Source organism: Acanthaster planci, linkage group LG12 (assembly GCF_054643075.1).
Source record: "Acanthaster planci isolate LZ-2023a linkage group LG12, COTS_SCS, whole genome shotgun sequence".
NCBI classification, from domain to species: domain Eukaryota; kingdom Metazoa; phylum Echinodermata; class Asteroidea; order Valvatida; family Acanthasteridae; genus Acanthaster; species Acanthaster planci.
This window is the reverse complement of record NC_141788.1, coordinates 13834740-13848865: the sequence shown is the minus strand read 5'-3', so window position 1 is coordinate 13848865 and position 14126 is coordinate 13834740. Positions and strand designations below refer to the sequence as shown.

The following is a 14126-nucleotide window of genomic DNA, read 5'->3' as shown; positions in this document are numbered from 1 at the left end:
GAACTGTAATGTAGTGACGAGTAGGCCTAATCGCAGTTGTGACTCGACTTAACTGGAGGCGAAAACTTGAACTGCGATGGAGAAAATCGCTCTAGCAGATGGTGCAGCCACACAAGCTTCTCGATAGAACGCCGCTGGTCCGGACGCCCTGATGAAAATATCCAGATCGTAGACTTTCAGGGCCAAACAGAAACGAGACCAGCAAATTATGCAGAGCGGAAATAAAAGACATATTAAGCCGTGGTGAGGAAGTGCGCAGCATCGACAACCACCTGATATATCGTTTGATGAGAGCAAGCTGCAGATCTGCCAGTAGTGCTGGATAAGAAAGTGCACAGGTTCTGCCGGTTCGACATTTACGATCGGCACCGGTGCTGAAATAATAAATGCCACGGGTGGAAACAAGGGTTGGGTGACAATAAAATCAGAAAATAGAGATCAGTGGTTGAACTGCGAAGATCATGTAACTGTGGACTGGGTAGGTGAAAGTAACGTGCGCGTACCTGCTGATCTGAACATGTCCAAGTGCATGCGGTAGGTAGTACAGTGCCACCACCATTGGGAAGCCGATGCATGTGCTACAGATTTTCAAAAAGATTGATATCATTCGTTGAGTTATTACGTGGGCGTGGTCATCTAAAAGTATCCAATATGACAAGAACTGTAAACGAAACTATACGAGAAACGTGCGTTCGGGGTTGTTTGGTTCTATAAAGCCCATAAAGGCGGCATTCATGGCCGATGTCACTTGCCCTCGCGCAACAATGCTCTTTCTGATTTTTTTTTAGAACAATCGGTGTCGGAACTGTACTCCACTCAGTGCAAAGTGCTAGTGACCTTCGGGGTCTTCAACCCATCCCCTTCAATTTCCACATCCCACTTATCAAACCAATCCGTTCAAGTTGTGTGGCTTTTATCAAGTCTGCGGACAACTGTGGTCAGCAGTCCTGGCCGAGGTTGAGCCAGACAGATTTCAGAGAAGGGAATTGTTACCAATGAAGATGAGGAAACAGACAGCTTTCAAAATGTGCCACAGTTTTGCAGTCTTGTATTATTTCATTCATAGTTAGAATCTATCGGGTAATTACCCCACCTTGACAATGAGAAAACACCGAATGACGATATATCACAAGACATAAAACCAATTCATTACAAACGCCCAGTCTAGAGCATTTTCATATTCCACAGTGCGCTATATTTCAAACAGTATAAGAAAAGACCTTTAAAATTTTTGGAAAAAGGCGGTGAAATCTAAAGGTCAGGAAAAACGCCTGAACGACTTGGATTTTGCTATGCCAGTTGAAGAATCTTGCATCCACATTCATAAGAATGTGGTGTGAGTGATACCAACTTGGCATGTCATTTAACTGTGGACATCGTTTACCCTTGTCCAGTAAATTACGACGGGACTCTGGGCTGAGCTTGGGTGGCTTGGTATTTTGTAAACCCGAGGGGGCAAATGATTCTCGAGGCGAAGCCAAGGGTGCCATATGCCCCCGAGGGTGTACAAAACCCATGGATCCCACCACAGCAAGCAACTATTGTTTCGTCATACAATTGTCATAGATTCCACTGGAACAGTCTTATGAGTACTAGGCCTATATGCATATTTTACAGCAAGATAAATTAAAATACTTTGACAAATTAAAACACTTGAACAGCAAATTAGAAGGAAAATTATTGAATGTATGTCCTTTGTTGACCTATGTTTTTGGTTTGCTTTTTTCGGGGGGGGGTTAGGATTTATAACAAACTGGTTTACAAGGGAAACCTGGGATTCATAAGGCACCGGGGTTCTGTCGATGGTTGAATTTCAAGATTGACAAGATAAAAGAGCAGACGAGAAGAGACAACGGCATAACAGTTTTATATGAGAGCAATGGCAATCGCAGCATGAACAGTGATCAGCGCATACTTGTGTTTCACAAGCATACTGGGTGCACAAACAGAAGTTTACTAACCCACGGGTCTCTTTCGTGGTCAGAGTGAAGAGAGTAGCACTTGTGAACGAACACTGTCCTTCGGTGTCCCGAGCACAGCGCACATCTACAAAAAATTGGTGCGTAGCATCACCGCGGCTTTCCAGTCTCGTACCCAAGATTACACAATTACAACACAATATATATATACCCAACGTATATTAATAAGCACTGTATGCTCAGTGCTTGTCCGAGAGCTTGCGAAAAAACCTCGCAAGATTACTCGGGTGGGACTTGAACCCACGACCTCCTGCTTACTAGTGCAGATGTCTTAACCACTCGACCACCGAGCTTGCCGGGGGCGGCTGGCCGGTCCAAGTCAAATGAAGCAGCGGGTACCGCAAACTATTTTCAAGATGTATTTTTGCGTTGGGGAGATGTTAATTGTATCTATAACGGTTTCTGCCCTTACCCAACGTATATTAATAAGCACTGTATGCTCAGTGTTTGTCCGAGAGCTTGCGAAAAAACCTCACAAGCTTACTCGGGTGGGACTCGAACCGCGGTACCCGCTGCTTCATTTGACTCGGACCGGCCAGCCGACCCCGGCAAGCTCGGTGGTCGAGTGGTTAAGACATCTGCACTAGTAAGCAGGAGGTCGTGGGTTCGAGTCCCACCCGAATAAGCTTGTGAGGTTTTCTCGCAAGCTTTCGGACAAGCACTGAGCATACAGTGCTTATTAATATACGTTGGGTAAGGGCAAAAAACCGTTATATATATAATTAACATCTCCCCAACGCAAAAATACATCTTGAAAATACAACACAATAGACACGACTTACTATGGGAAAGATCACCGTTATCCATCGTTTTTTTTTTGCAGCCCTGCAACATCGCCAGTGCGCACGACACATGAGCACTTGTAGCATATCACATGATCAATTCGTGACCAATGAAAATGATAAATCTATGACCGTGTTATAACAACTTGATTCGTTGTTCGTGGGTAGCCCGCTCGGACGCTGGGAACGTACATACATGTACACTGTACAACCAGTAATCCCTGTTATAGTGCAGCCATGGCGGCATCAATGCGTTCTTTGAAGGTTAATGTTTGGATAACTGGGCTGAATTCTTTTATATTTAAAAACGAACAGTCATTTCTGTGTTATGGAAAATTAATTTTAATCTTGCAAAACTTCCCATTGTCTTCGGCTTTTGTACGCCATCTCTTTTTTTTTTCTTTTTTTTTTGCAGCTGTTCAAAAATCTAAATATCCATTTTTCCGTGCGTTCTTGTAAAACCCTGACGAGGAGGCAGTGTGTATGATCCCGTTCCGGGAACAGTGCTCTTGGGTGGCGTTCCTGCCGATCGAGTGCGAGAACAAGCAGTGGCGTAGCCACGGGGGGGAGGGGCACGTGCCCCCTTCCCCTCCCCCCCCAAAAAAAAACCCCGGATGAATGGATATTGAACAAGGCTAACAAAAGCTTGCCCGCAAAAAACCACACCACTGAAAGCTGGTGCCCCCTATAAGATGCTGGTGTCCCCCTTGTACCCAACCACTAGAAAAATCTTAGCTACGCCACTGAGAACAAGTAACCCCTGTCAAGAAAAGGCCGCCCGAACTCGACCACGTAGTCATTCTTTTTTTGGCAATAGCGCCACCTTCGTTATATACATGTAAATCTATGCGCCTCAACAAATTTGAGAACATCAACGCACACGAAATGGGTCCGACCATATGAAAAAATTTGAAAACTCGAAGCTATACAGACATGTCAGAGCACAAATTTGAAAAAAAAGATGCGGTCCGTAATTCAGGTGGATGTACTTCGCCTGCAGCGCTAGCCGTGCCTCCCACCATGCTGTCTGACTATCGTGCATGAACTTGCCTTGCGATGACCCATGGGTCTGCATACAAAGTCTACGGTCTTAATAATGATTGATGACTTTCATGTTAATAGCATTGCAATAGTTTCAACACAAATTCAGTAGTAACAGCTACCGCAGGTGAAGCTTAATCACATGGAAATATCACAAATGAAATTGAAACACTCTTTATGGGGTAAAGAGTGACCCTGTTTGCGAACTGCTGCAAAACGAGGAAGTGGCGCTGATCACAAACTATTTTGCTTTTGTTGTTCTGTTGATCTGATCTGGTGAAAAGCTTTGCACCTTGGAGGAAATCCCCCAAACACTCACAGACGGATTAAATACTTGCCTGAAACCATCAAGATTAACGGGAACCAGTGAATGGAGTCCGCAGGCTAGGGACTGAGGGTTTTATGCCTACAAGTCCAAAGTTTTAGGGATAAAAGTGATGTCTGATCTCAGTTGACAACTGAAAAGGTGAACTGTGACCATGAATACTTGTCGGGTTAGCAGAAATCTCAGTTCGTTGCCTTCCAGCAATGTTACCCCGCGTTAGGCTCAGATCACTGGACCATTTTTATGTGGGCTAAAATCACTTAAAATGGCACTCACTTCTTTATACTATTACTTCAGAGAAAGACTTAAAAGAACGAGTAACTGCAACAACACTGCAGCTTAAGTTGACCACCGCATACCCAATGAACGATTTCGCACATGTGGAGCGTGGTTCCACAAATGTAATGGGCCTCGATCATTGCATTGGACAGTTGCGAGAGGATACGAAAGAGGTAGCAGGAATTTGCAAGTTCCGTGACGGAGTTATTAATTTCAAGCTACCATCATTAAAAGATTCTCAGGCGTCGACCTGTCACATGAGAAAACGTGAAAGACCTGAGTTCTTCATCCCCATCCCTGGATGAAAGGACACGGGCCTGCCTTCTCAATATCGCCAGCAAGCTGCTCTTCCCGTGAAACGAAAAAGGGTTGCGCCTATCAATCAATGTAAACGTGAATCTGATCAGACAAGGCGCGTGACCTCATTTGACCCGAGCATTTCGACTGCCAGTGGGTGAATGCCGACCTCATTGCCAATCTAACGGGGTACTACCACGGTACAATGAACGGCGATAAACATCTCTTTGACGAAATTTACCTAGCTGCAACTCCTATGACTGATAGATGTAGTGGCTGAACTTTTTGGGAATTATAAACATGGAGCTACATTACATTTTGGCTGTGTCAACATTGGCAGGATTATATCCAATAATGCGAATAAAATGTTTCGTCATTTCCGGGGATTTAACGCCTTGTGATTTTTACAAAACCCAAATTATACTTTTGCTATACACAGGCCCTATAAAAACTGTTTAATCTCTTTCCGACGTTGTAAACTGACCTTCTAAAATATGCTAAATCTTTCACGGCTAGCAAGCTGAAACCCCGTTGACAATTAACGAACATGGCCTTACCTCCCCAGAAACTATTCCCAAGTGTGTTGATGATACAAACATTGCTAGAAACTATTTATTTTGAGAAGAATTCCGCACAGGTACCCGATGATCAGCGCATGTGTTGGAAATGCCATTCAAGTTCTGACAACTGCATTTGCGTGCTTATCGCCTGGGGGCGCTGTCGTACCCGACTGAATCAACAAACGGCTGACCGATTGGCGCTGGCGGGTCTGGTCAGATGGGTCCAGTCCACTAATTCAAGCCCATTGAAAACAGTGTAAAATCAGCACCGTTCAGGACCCAAAAGCATGCACGCCAACATCCCTGAGATTTCTGAAACACAAATGAAATTCTTGTCTGGTCACTTATCTTTCAATTTCTTTTCAATTTTTTGTGGGTTAACCAATTACATTTTTAATTATTCCCACAAAACAAAATCACCCCCCCCCAAAAAAGTGATTTTTCCGAAGTCTGATTGCAGCCATTTTTCAAGTGGCAACCCTCAACTTTCTCGGGCACTTAGGACCATTTTTCAACCGTAGTTTTTAGCCCTTCTGCCCTCACATGAAAGCTCAAAGACCCAGGGAGTTGATCCTGGCAACGATTTACACAATCTCACCATTTTGGGGGCCAAACAATCTCCTTTTTCAAAAGGAAGGGGGCACTTTTAATGCTAATGAGCTGGTCAGAAATTCTCACATGAATTAGTGGTCTGCACCCAGATCAGTTGGAGCCCCTTACCGATTTCTGCTCAGTCTCGAGCGTCATAAATTTTCAAGAGTGCCCACTGTATGTTACGCAATTTCCCATGAACCACATTGTGCATTGCAATGCGCATAAAAGTGATAAAGCGGTTGCTTAGTTGCAGGCTTAAAAGTGGTAAAACGGTTGCTTAGTTGCAGGCCTTTTATTCCCGTTTCACCGACTGCGTACTGAAATTGTAGAACTGCATATAAATGTCATTGTTCAGTGAAACCATGGAGGTAGAAACAGACATGATTGAAGTTTCAAATGCATCAGTTCTTCATAGCTAGAACCGAGTCACATGACTGTGGGTCTGACAGTATGTAGACTCACCAGATCATAGGTTAAATATTACTCAGCTCGCAAGCGGACTGGGTTGCTATTAGGACGCATTTCACTTCCGGTGCACCCAAAACCAACTTTAAAGACATCGCAGAACAAGAAACAGCTCTTTTGTACACGCAGGCCCACACTCTACATGCACATGGTAGTTCCTAAACAATCTCACCATGGAGGAAGGAAAGAAAAGCTAACTGGGTGGTCTGCTGTTCTCAGAAAAGGAGAACCGCGCACATGGATTGTTTACCTGATTATTCGATAGCAACACACCTTGTGAACAACAAACTCTTATGCCCAGCTTCACGGACTGATATTCAAGTTCATCCTGGACGCCATTCAATTCACAGATGGGGATTAAGAAGGCTCATAGGATTATGGGAAATCCTAAGTGTGCCATAGATGAGACTTGAATTGAGTCTCAAGTAAGGCATATCAAAAGAAAAGCACCCGTACAGAGGGCGACTACAACTACAAAGACCACTAAGTTCTACAGGGTTAGAAAGAGCCCTTGTTGAATTTCCGTCCATTCACTTTGTCATTTATTATGCCAGGATCTTACGGTGTAGGATTGGTTGTTTTATTATCAGGCCAATCTGGCTAGAGTGTAAAGGATTCGATGTAGACAACTGAAATTCTAGAGTCTGGAATTTCTAGAGTAACAAAGGGTGGAATCATTTTATTTCGCAGGACATGAGAATGTTCTGCACAATGAACTTCCTTTCATGCGAAGCGACAATTCGACGATTTTGAGACTGCTTTCGTCGGCCGGTTAGGGATAGCAACGGAATTGTCATGAGATTATTCATTATTATTGTCATGAGAGATATTCAGCTATTGCCAGACAAATTTGCGAGTTCATGACTGAACCCTTGTCAATCCGTCCTATCTGGTATAAGTAACCAAATAAGAGCTATCCACATCTTCAGTTTACATTTATATTGAGTATCTAAATTACACCAACTATAATTTACTACCGTACGGCTGTCTAATAACGCTGAAGGCTTTTCCGAAACTCTGAAAAAAAAACAGAAAGTGGAAAGTCCGACCGTCAATAAGCATTGATTTTGTCAAGTTTTAGCATTTGAGGTGCAAAAATCCACTCAGCACATTCAAAGTACGAACTGAGTCCCGTGCATGAACTCATTAGAGGCCACGTATATTCTGATTCCGAATGAAGTGAGATTTTAAGGTGTATCCTTAGATCTTTCCATCAGATAACTGTTCATAGAAATACACAGCTTTCATCAGTGGTATGCACTTTGAGTTGCCAAATAATAAGCGTCAAAGATATTACTGCAGAAAGACATCAGTTTTGCAGCTCATCCAAGAAGGCCAGTATTTCATGTAGTTTGCTATTTGCAGGAGGACTTTTGAACCATGTATTAATTTGAGTGAATGACCCAAACGAGAAGATGAATGACACCTCCAAGTCAAAGTTGTTCTCGGGCGATAGACATCATCACTGACATCAGCGTGCGTGTGGTCTACAGTTGGGCGGTTGGCTTCGCTCGTGACGCCCAGGAAAATTAAAGTGCAGACTGGGTTTCATAATATCCCGGACTTTCAGACAAAATAATAGTATTAAGCCATGCTTAAGAAACCTGTCGGCACAAATCAGTAATTGTATCCTGAATTGAAGGTGTCTGTTAACTTGCTAGGATTTTTTTTGGGGGGGGGGAGTCTTTTAACGCCTTTTTGTCTTAACAATGATTGACTGCGTAAGTAAAAATAAATCTTTGCATATGTTTGTTCGTTGATTTGTAGCGCTCATTAAATTAATAAACAACACAAGTTTTCTGTAACTGCAAGAGTATTTTTTATCAGATCGATCGCACAAAAACAACTCATTCCGTGGCAACGAGATCAAACGTCAAACTCAAAGAACGTACAATTCAAGACCACCTGATCACACCGGAGTTAAGCCTCAAATGATGATATCAGACTCCATAATGTCAATGTAAAATTCCACAGAATCTAAGAATTTGACTATGTTACCTTGTCTTGGCTGTCCCATGCTACCCCCTTCTCAAGTTTAACGATGGGCGACCGGCTGTCCCGGTTACCAGTAGAAAGTACTCCAAGACCCCGCGCCCAAGTCATCGCTGGTCAGATGCCGCAATAATGAATCCAGGTAAAAATCCACGAATCGTCTGACAGTAAACAATAGAAGTTACATTTCCGGTATTCCACTTATCGTTCAACTGGCATTACAGGTACTTAGCTCTCCACGGAAATGACGAAGATGCCAGTCACAAGCAAACGTCTTGTGGGGTCGCCAGGCAGTTCTTACGGTACGCGTTATCTACATCATCCATCTCCCTGAAGAACCACGCTGGCGCTGGGAAAATGGATGGATTGGGGATACACATCTATCCTTCAGAATTTGGGTCATTGTTGGCTTTATTATTAACTGTACATACTCTCTTCACTACTACTCAAGAAAATTTTAATAGCTCCATGGTCAGATGATTCTACATCTAGACAATGTTCTTTTCGCAGTCAGTTTAGTAACGATTTTTAGGATTTGTGCGACGCGTCACGTTGCAAGCGTTACCCACAGTGAAAGTGCCAGTTAGGCAGGTTTGTATCGGGGGTAAACCCTAGCTCACCTACGACATGCGCATGCTCCGACCAGCTGACGGGCCCCTGAACCCTCGTTTGGCAAATTGATGGTGGGACTACACACGTCACCGAGGGCCAAAGTAGTGTGTTGTTTTGTCGGTAAGCCCCTCTGCAAAGTAGACAGTAGCAGCTGACACTGCGACTAGTCGGGATTGACGATGGGGAAAGAGAAGGGAAAAGCCTCAATAGGATAGGAAACCAGCCTAAAAGTTCAAAGTCGGCTTTGAGAAAACAATCGTAATTCCGGCAAGCCCTCTCAAAGCGCCTACTTCACTTTGTGGAGTCACAAACGCTTGAGCCTGGCGATCTTTCATTCTTTGAACTATTTCCTGTATACTAACGCACAGGTTTCAATCAGCTTTTCTGAGAAGCTCCTGCATTGATGTGTAAAAAGCCTTAACGAAACGGAGCAGAAACCGAGTTGTATTCCATGGGACAATGACAAGTTTGGGAATTTTAATCAATCATGTATGGAAAACATCAGCACAAAACATAATAACTTCTTTAGAACGATCTTCTATATTCGTCCCTGCCGGTTGAAAACAAACCCAGATCCTGCAGGAATTTCCTATCCTAACAATATTAGCCTTTCTAGAAGGACGCGAGATCAAACTCCACACGCCCTCTCACTAATAACAGGTCGCGATGTGGTTCTAATGGTGTAGAGTGCGCCCGAACAGACACCTTGTCAGACAACAGAGCCTACTCACCCGTCCCTGAACATTCATTAGGATTGTCCCCCAACAACCCTCAAGTCCATTGGAAGACAATAGTTGAATAGCCCCACGCGCTATTCAGCCGCCAACCCATTATCTGACCACCCTGCCAGGGCTTTCTTCCCGCCAGAACCGAGGGTGATTTAGACGCGATCCATTGAGCTCCAAGCGACAGGGCTTCGACAGCCCGCCATTCTGCTTGTCGACTTGCAACAAAGTGGTGTGTCGTAAATATACAGGTCCTACACACCGCAAGGTGGCAGATGCCACGGTCTGAAAACGACCCTTTCATAGTTTCAATGGACAGGATTACTTCTTTCTGAGTTTTGGCGTTTTAAAATTTTAATCGGCAAATGTGGATAACCGTCGTGTGTCTACCTCTTGTTCAGCTCACTTCAGTAACAGACTATAACATAGTAAAGCTTCCACTTCCTCAGTTTATAATTCGGCAACTAATTTTTTTGGCTAAGTTTAAAATCCTCTTTACTTTGAAAGTGAACCCCATTATTTCCCATTGGAAATAAGTTGCAAAACTTTCATGGCCTATACCTGGTTTACCTAATTTTCGTGTACATTGTGCAATTCTTGTTCATAGTATTTTGTATTTTAAATTATTTGCTACTGTATTTTTTTCTGTGAGGCAATACCGAATAAATCCAATCCGAACCGATGTAGGTTTAGTCCAAACTGTTTTTAATACTGAAAGACTAACTTATCTTAACTACAATATCACATGAACTTAATGTGTAAAATGCACTTTGGTAATTTGCAGCAAATGCACGTACCAATAAACTGCCTGTTCTATAAAGATTACGTTTTCTCCAATTCCGCCCCGTGAAAATGCAACTAGTTTGAAGGAAAAAGTAAACAGAACTTAATGGCATCATTGAGATGTCTGAAGTGAATTGGTATAGAAGAGAGGGCTAAGCACATGGAAATTGACACCCCGGAAGGAAAGCGAAGCTGAGGCCAAGACTATTTCCGAATTTACATAAGCTCACATTCCAGTTTTTGTTTTTTTGCTGGTGTAATCTCGCTTTGAAACTAACCGTATATAGAAGAACTACGAGCAAACTAGCAACGAGAAGCAAACGAAGAAGTCGAGTGATAACGTCTTTAACCGAGCGGCGGTGGGGTATCTTGGCTGCTGACAATCATTATGAGCTTGAACATGACAGCAGAGCTGGGCGCAGCCTGAGACGGTCTGGTAATAATGTTTGTCAGGCCTGGAACATGAACAGGGCTAAACATCCCCAGGCCCCCATGGATTGGCTCCATCGGCCCCCTTGTGTTCTCCCACCGTGTCCCTGTCTTATGCGGACCCTTCATCCAGCTTACTCAGCAGGTAGCTTCCCCCTTGCGACTCCGTCGATCAGTAGTAATGATCCAAATTGGCCAATTTGTCAGGGGTCGGCGAAGGTGGGACACCGCCGGGGAAGCATGGCAGACGACGTGAGATCTTGAATGTTCCATATCCAACCAAGACTGATCGGTATCGATAATTATGCTTTTGGATCGTGCATAAACGAAAATCGACCATGAACGTCGACTCTCTGTTTCGATAATCGAACAGCTGACTACACTTTCCATATCATTTACATCCAAACAGAAGGTCCTGAAAGTCACGAATCTTAGGACGCTCAGCCACAAAAATTGCTCCATAAACTGTCTTTAGGAGAGGTAAACAATATGCCCCGAAACCTACCAAGTACCAGGGACTCCTGAATGACATTATGCTCACCTAACTGACGAAATGAGTGCAAAACTGAACTAATAAAAAGCTAAAACAATAGAGCACTCTCATTTGGCCTACAACTTGTATGGGCGGCCAAGTTTGCAGAAACATCACCTTTTGGCTGATTTTCAATTTCACCTCAAATTCATTCGAAATGGACATTATTGTCCCATCAATTTTAAATAGGATTGTAGTTTCATTCAGTATTCATCTGCATGTGAACGTGCGTTGGTATCTGGTGTTCTGATAGCTGCGTGGGATTTTTAGTACTTTGTGAATTATTCTTGTATTTTTGTTCTGATGGCCAACCATAGTTTTGGCAGCCAGTTGTAGGAAATACATAACTGTGACATCAAAAGAGCAGAGCCTAGCTATTCGAAATAAAAACTTTACTTTCTTAGATGACAGCGAAGGCTTGAACAGTGTACGCTTTTGTGAAATCATTTTCCCATTTACTTAACACTTCTTTACTTAATTAGCAAACCATTAACAAAAGTGCCATTTTACGTATGTACAAACTGAAGGGGGCTGTGAGTTGCTGGTTAAAGTAAGGCTATGAGACGATATGTTTGACTGTTTTGATGGCAATCCTGGAGAAGTTTGCCGCAGATTTCATCCCATCGCTTTAATAGTTGCTATGGCGAGCAGATGCCTTCACCACTGAAACCAAGAAAATATACATGTTTATATTAGTGTGCCCACACACGTTGCCATCGGATTCTCCACAAAATTTGTTTTGACAAAAGTGACAGGCCTTGATGTCGCTGTTCTCCCAGCCTCGAATCAGGAGTGGGGAAATCATCCACACCTGACGGCCTTCCCACGGGTAGGAAAGGATGGACATTGGCGCAGTTCATGAAACGAGAAGTTGTCAATTTTCCAACCAATTACATGTACTGTACGTAACTGATTACACTGTACCATGTAGGGCGCGCGCGTCCTCAGATGTAAAAGGCAAACCTTTTCACTTCAGCCATCTTTGAGTCTCACAGCATTTTGTCTGAATTCCAGGATGTTTTAAGGTGCATAAACTTCCTTTTGTACATGTACACGTGCGAGGGCGCTTGATAATCATTACAAACAGAGCTGTTTACGTGGAGAGTTGCGCCATGAGTGTCTCAATTGTTGGAATAAAAATGGTGGACGATGCGTCAGTGCACATGGACACTTAGCACACAATAGCTTCATGCTGTGCTGCACACATGGTGAACAGCCATTGATTGGTTCCAATGTCTGCAGTTGACGCTACTCTCTCCATGGCTTAGTTTGTTTCCTGACGGATCTAAAAAAAATTCTGGATCTCGATCAGTGATCCTAACGCTGGTTCTCACCATCTATTAAGCGAGTTTTAGTTCCGAAAACCAGCGACGGATCACTGATCGTGATCCATATCCGTGCGAAACAAACACCACCATACTGCGCTGATTACAACTATGGCTGACATTCCAGAGTTTTCAGGACCAGCTCGCCTTGCGCAACGGGCAGTGGTAGCAGGGGGTAGATTCACACTTTGCTAAGCCCAAGTAAAAGCTGAATATTATTCAACCAGCTGTGGTCAGAGAAAAGAGAAAAAGCCCGCCACAATATGACAACTGCGCGTTGATAGCAGCCCTATAAATATTTTGACATGTCCGCCGTCAGAATGTCCTTCAAAATTGCTCCTTCTTCGACATCCGCGGTCAGCAAGAGCAAATAAGCTATTGACACGCCGCTGTAGGTCTGAAATGCAAGGGCTGCCCATAATATTGCGGAGGTTATAGCTGTGCCAGGTATGCAACTGTTGATGACAAATTAGATTTTGATTGGTGTGTTTGGAAAAGTGGACGGTAATACCTGACTCAGCACCTGTCTTCGCCGTATGCATCCTGTAGTCTCCAACTACATGGCTGCGATTTTTACTTCATTTTTACAACCAAAGGCAATCTTAGAGAAGAAAAGAGTTGCAGAAAATTTCAGCGAAACCACTTGCACGCTGGTGGTGGTTATTTTTACTCGAACAAAAGAACACCGTTTAACCGATGAACACGCAGCTTTTATAAAGGAAAGAATGTAAAGTCAGGTGGTCTAAAAATATCATTGATTTCTACCAATTTAGGCTACGTCAGAATAACTGTAGAACTGGCATTAAACACAAGCAACTCCAGATGCCCTTAGGCCTATTTGTGGCAACAGCCACTACCCTTAAGCTTATGGTGCGGAATTGCTCTAGAACGGCTTAATATAACACCATGCGACTACGGAAGAGCCACGAAGTCGCAAGCTTGCGGCTTCCACATGCGTGAAGTTTCCAGCCAAAGCATTCGGACACAGCCTTACTGCCGGCAGCAGCCAGTTGAACTGTGACTCGGGCTCAACTGCTCATCTACACGGCAGATAGACTATCGGTGTAGGAACATATTCCTTTCAGCAAGCCTAATTTTCAAACCGGACGTAGATATAACAAATCACCACTGCAGAGCTCTACCGTTGGAACCCAACGTACAAAAGCCATACTTTCAAATGCCGTTAATATACACCACCACCAATCTTCTTCGAACTGTTTTAGGCCTTAAAGGGTCCAAGCAATGATAATCTCAAATGAGATCATTGTAAATGCGCCTTTGTGTCCCATTTAATCTTATTTTTAATGTTTAATTGTTTGGTATTTAGGAGTATGTTTTCGTTTTTATTGATATTGCAATTTGCATATTCACGAGTGAAAGTTTGCTGTCATCCAAGAAAGAAACCT

General features: G+C 43.4%; 1 protein-coding gene across 3 annotated transcripts in view; it reads right to left on the bottom strand.

The window, feature by feature from the left end:
- Positions 1-14126, bottom strand: part of ptch1 (patched 1) — a 183918-nt gene that overhangs the window by 64764 nt on the left and 105028 nt on the right. Inside the window, exon 1 of one of the 3 annotated variants that reach the window (XM_022249762.2) lies at positions 8321-8822. The exons of the other annotated variants lie outside the window; for them this stretch is intronic. Within the exon in view, the coding sequence (XP_022105454.2) occupies positions 8321-8425 (105 nt within the window). The 5' untranslated portion in view covers positions 8426-8822. Of the gene's footprint in view, positions 1-8320; positions 8823-14126 lie in introns of those variants that run through there. 3 annotated transcript variants of the gene reach the window in all.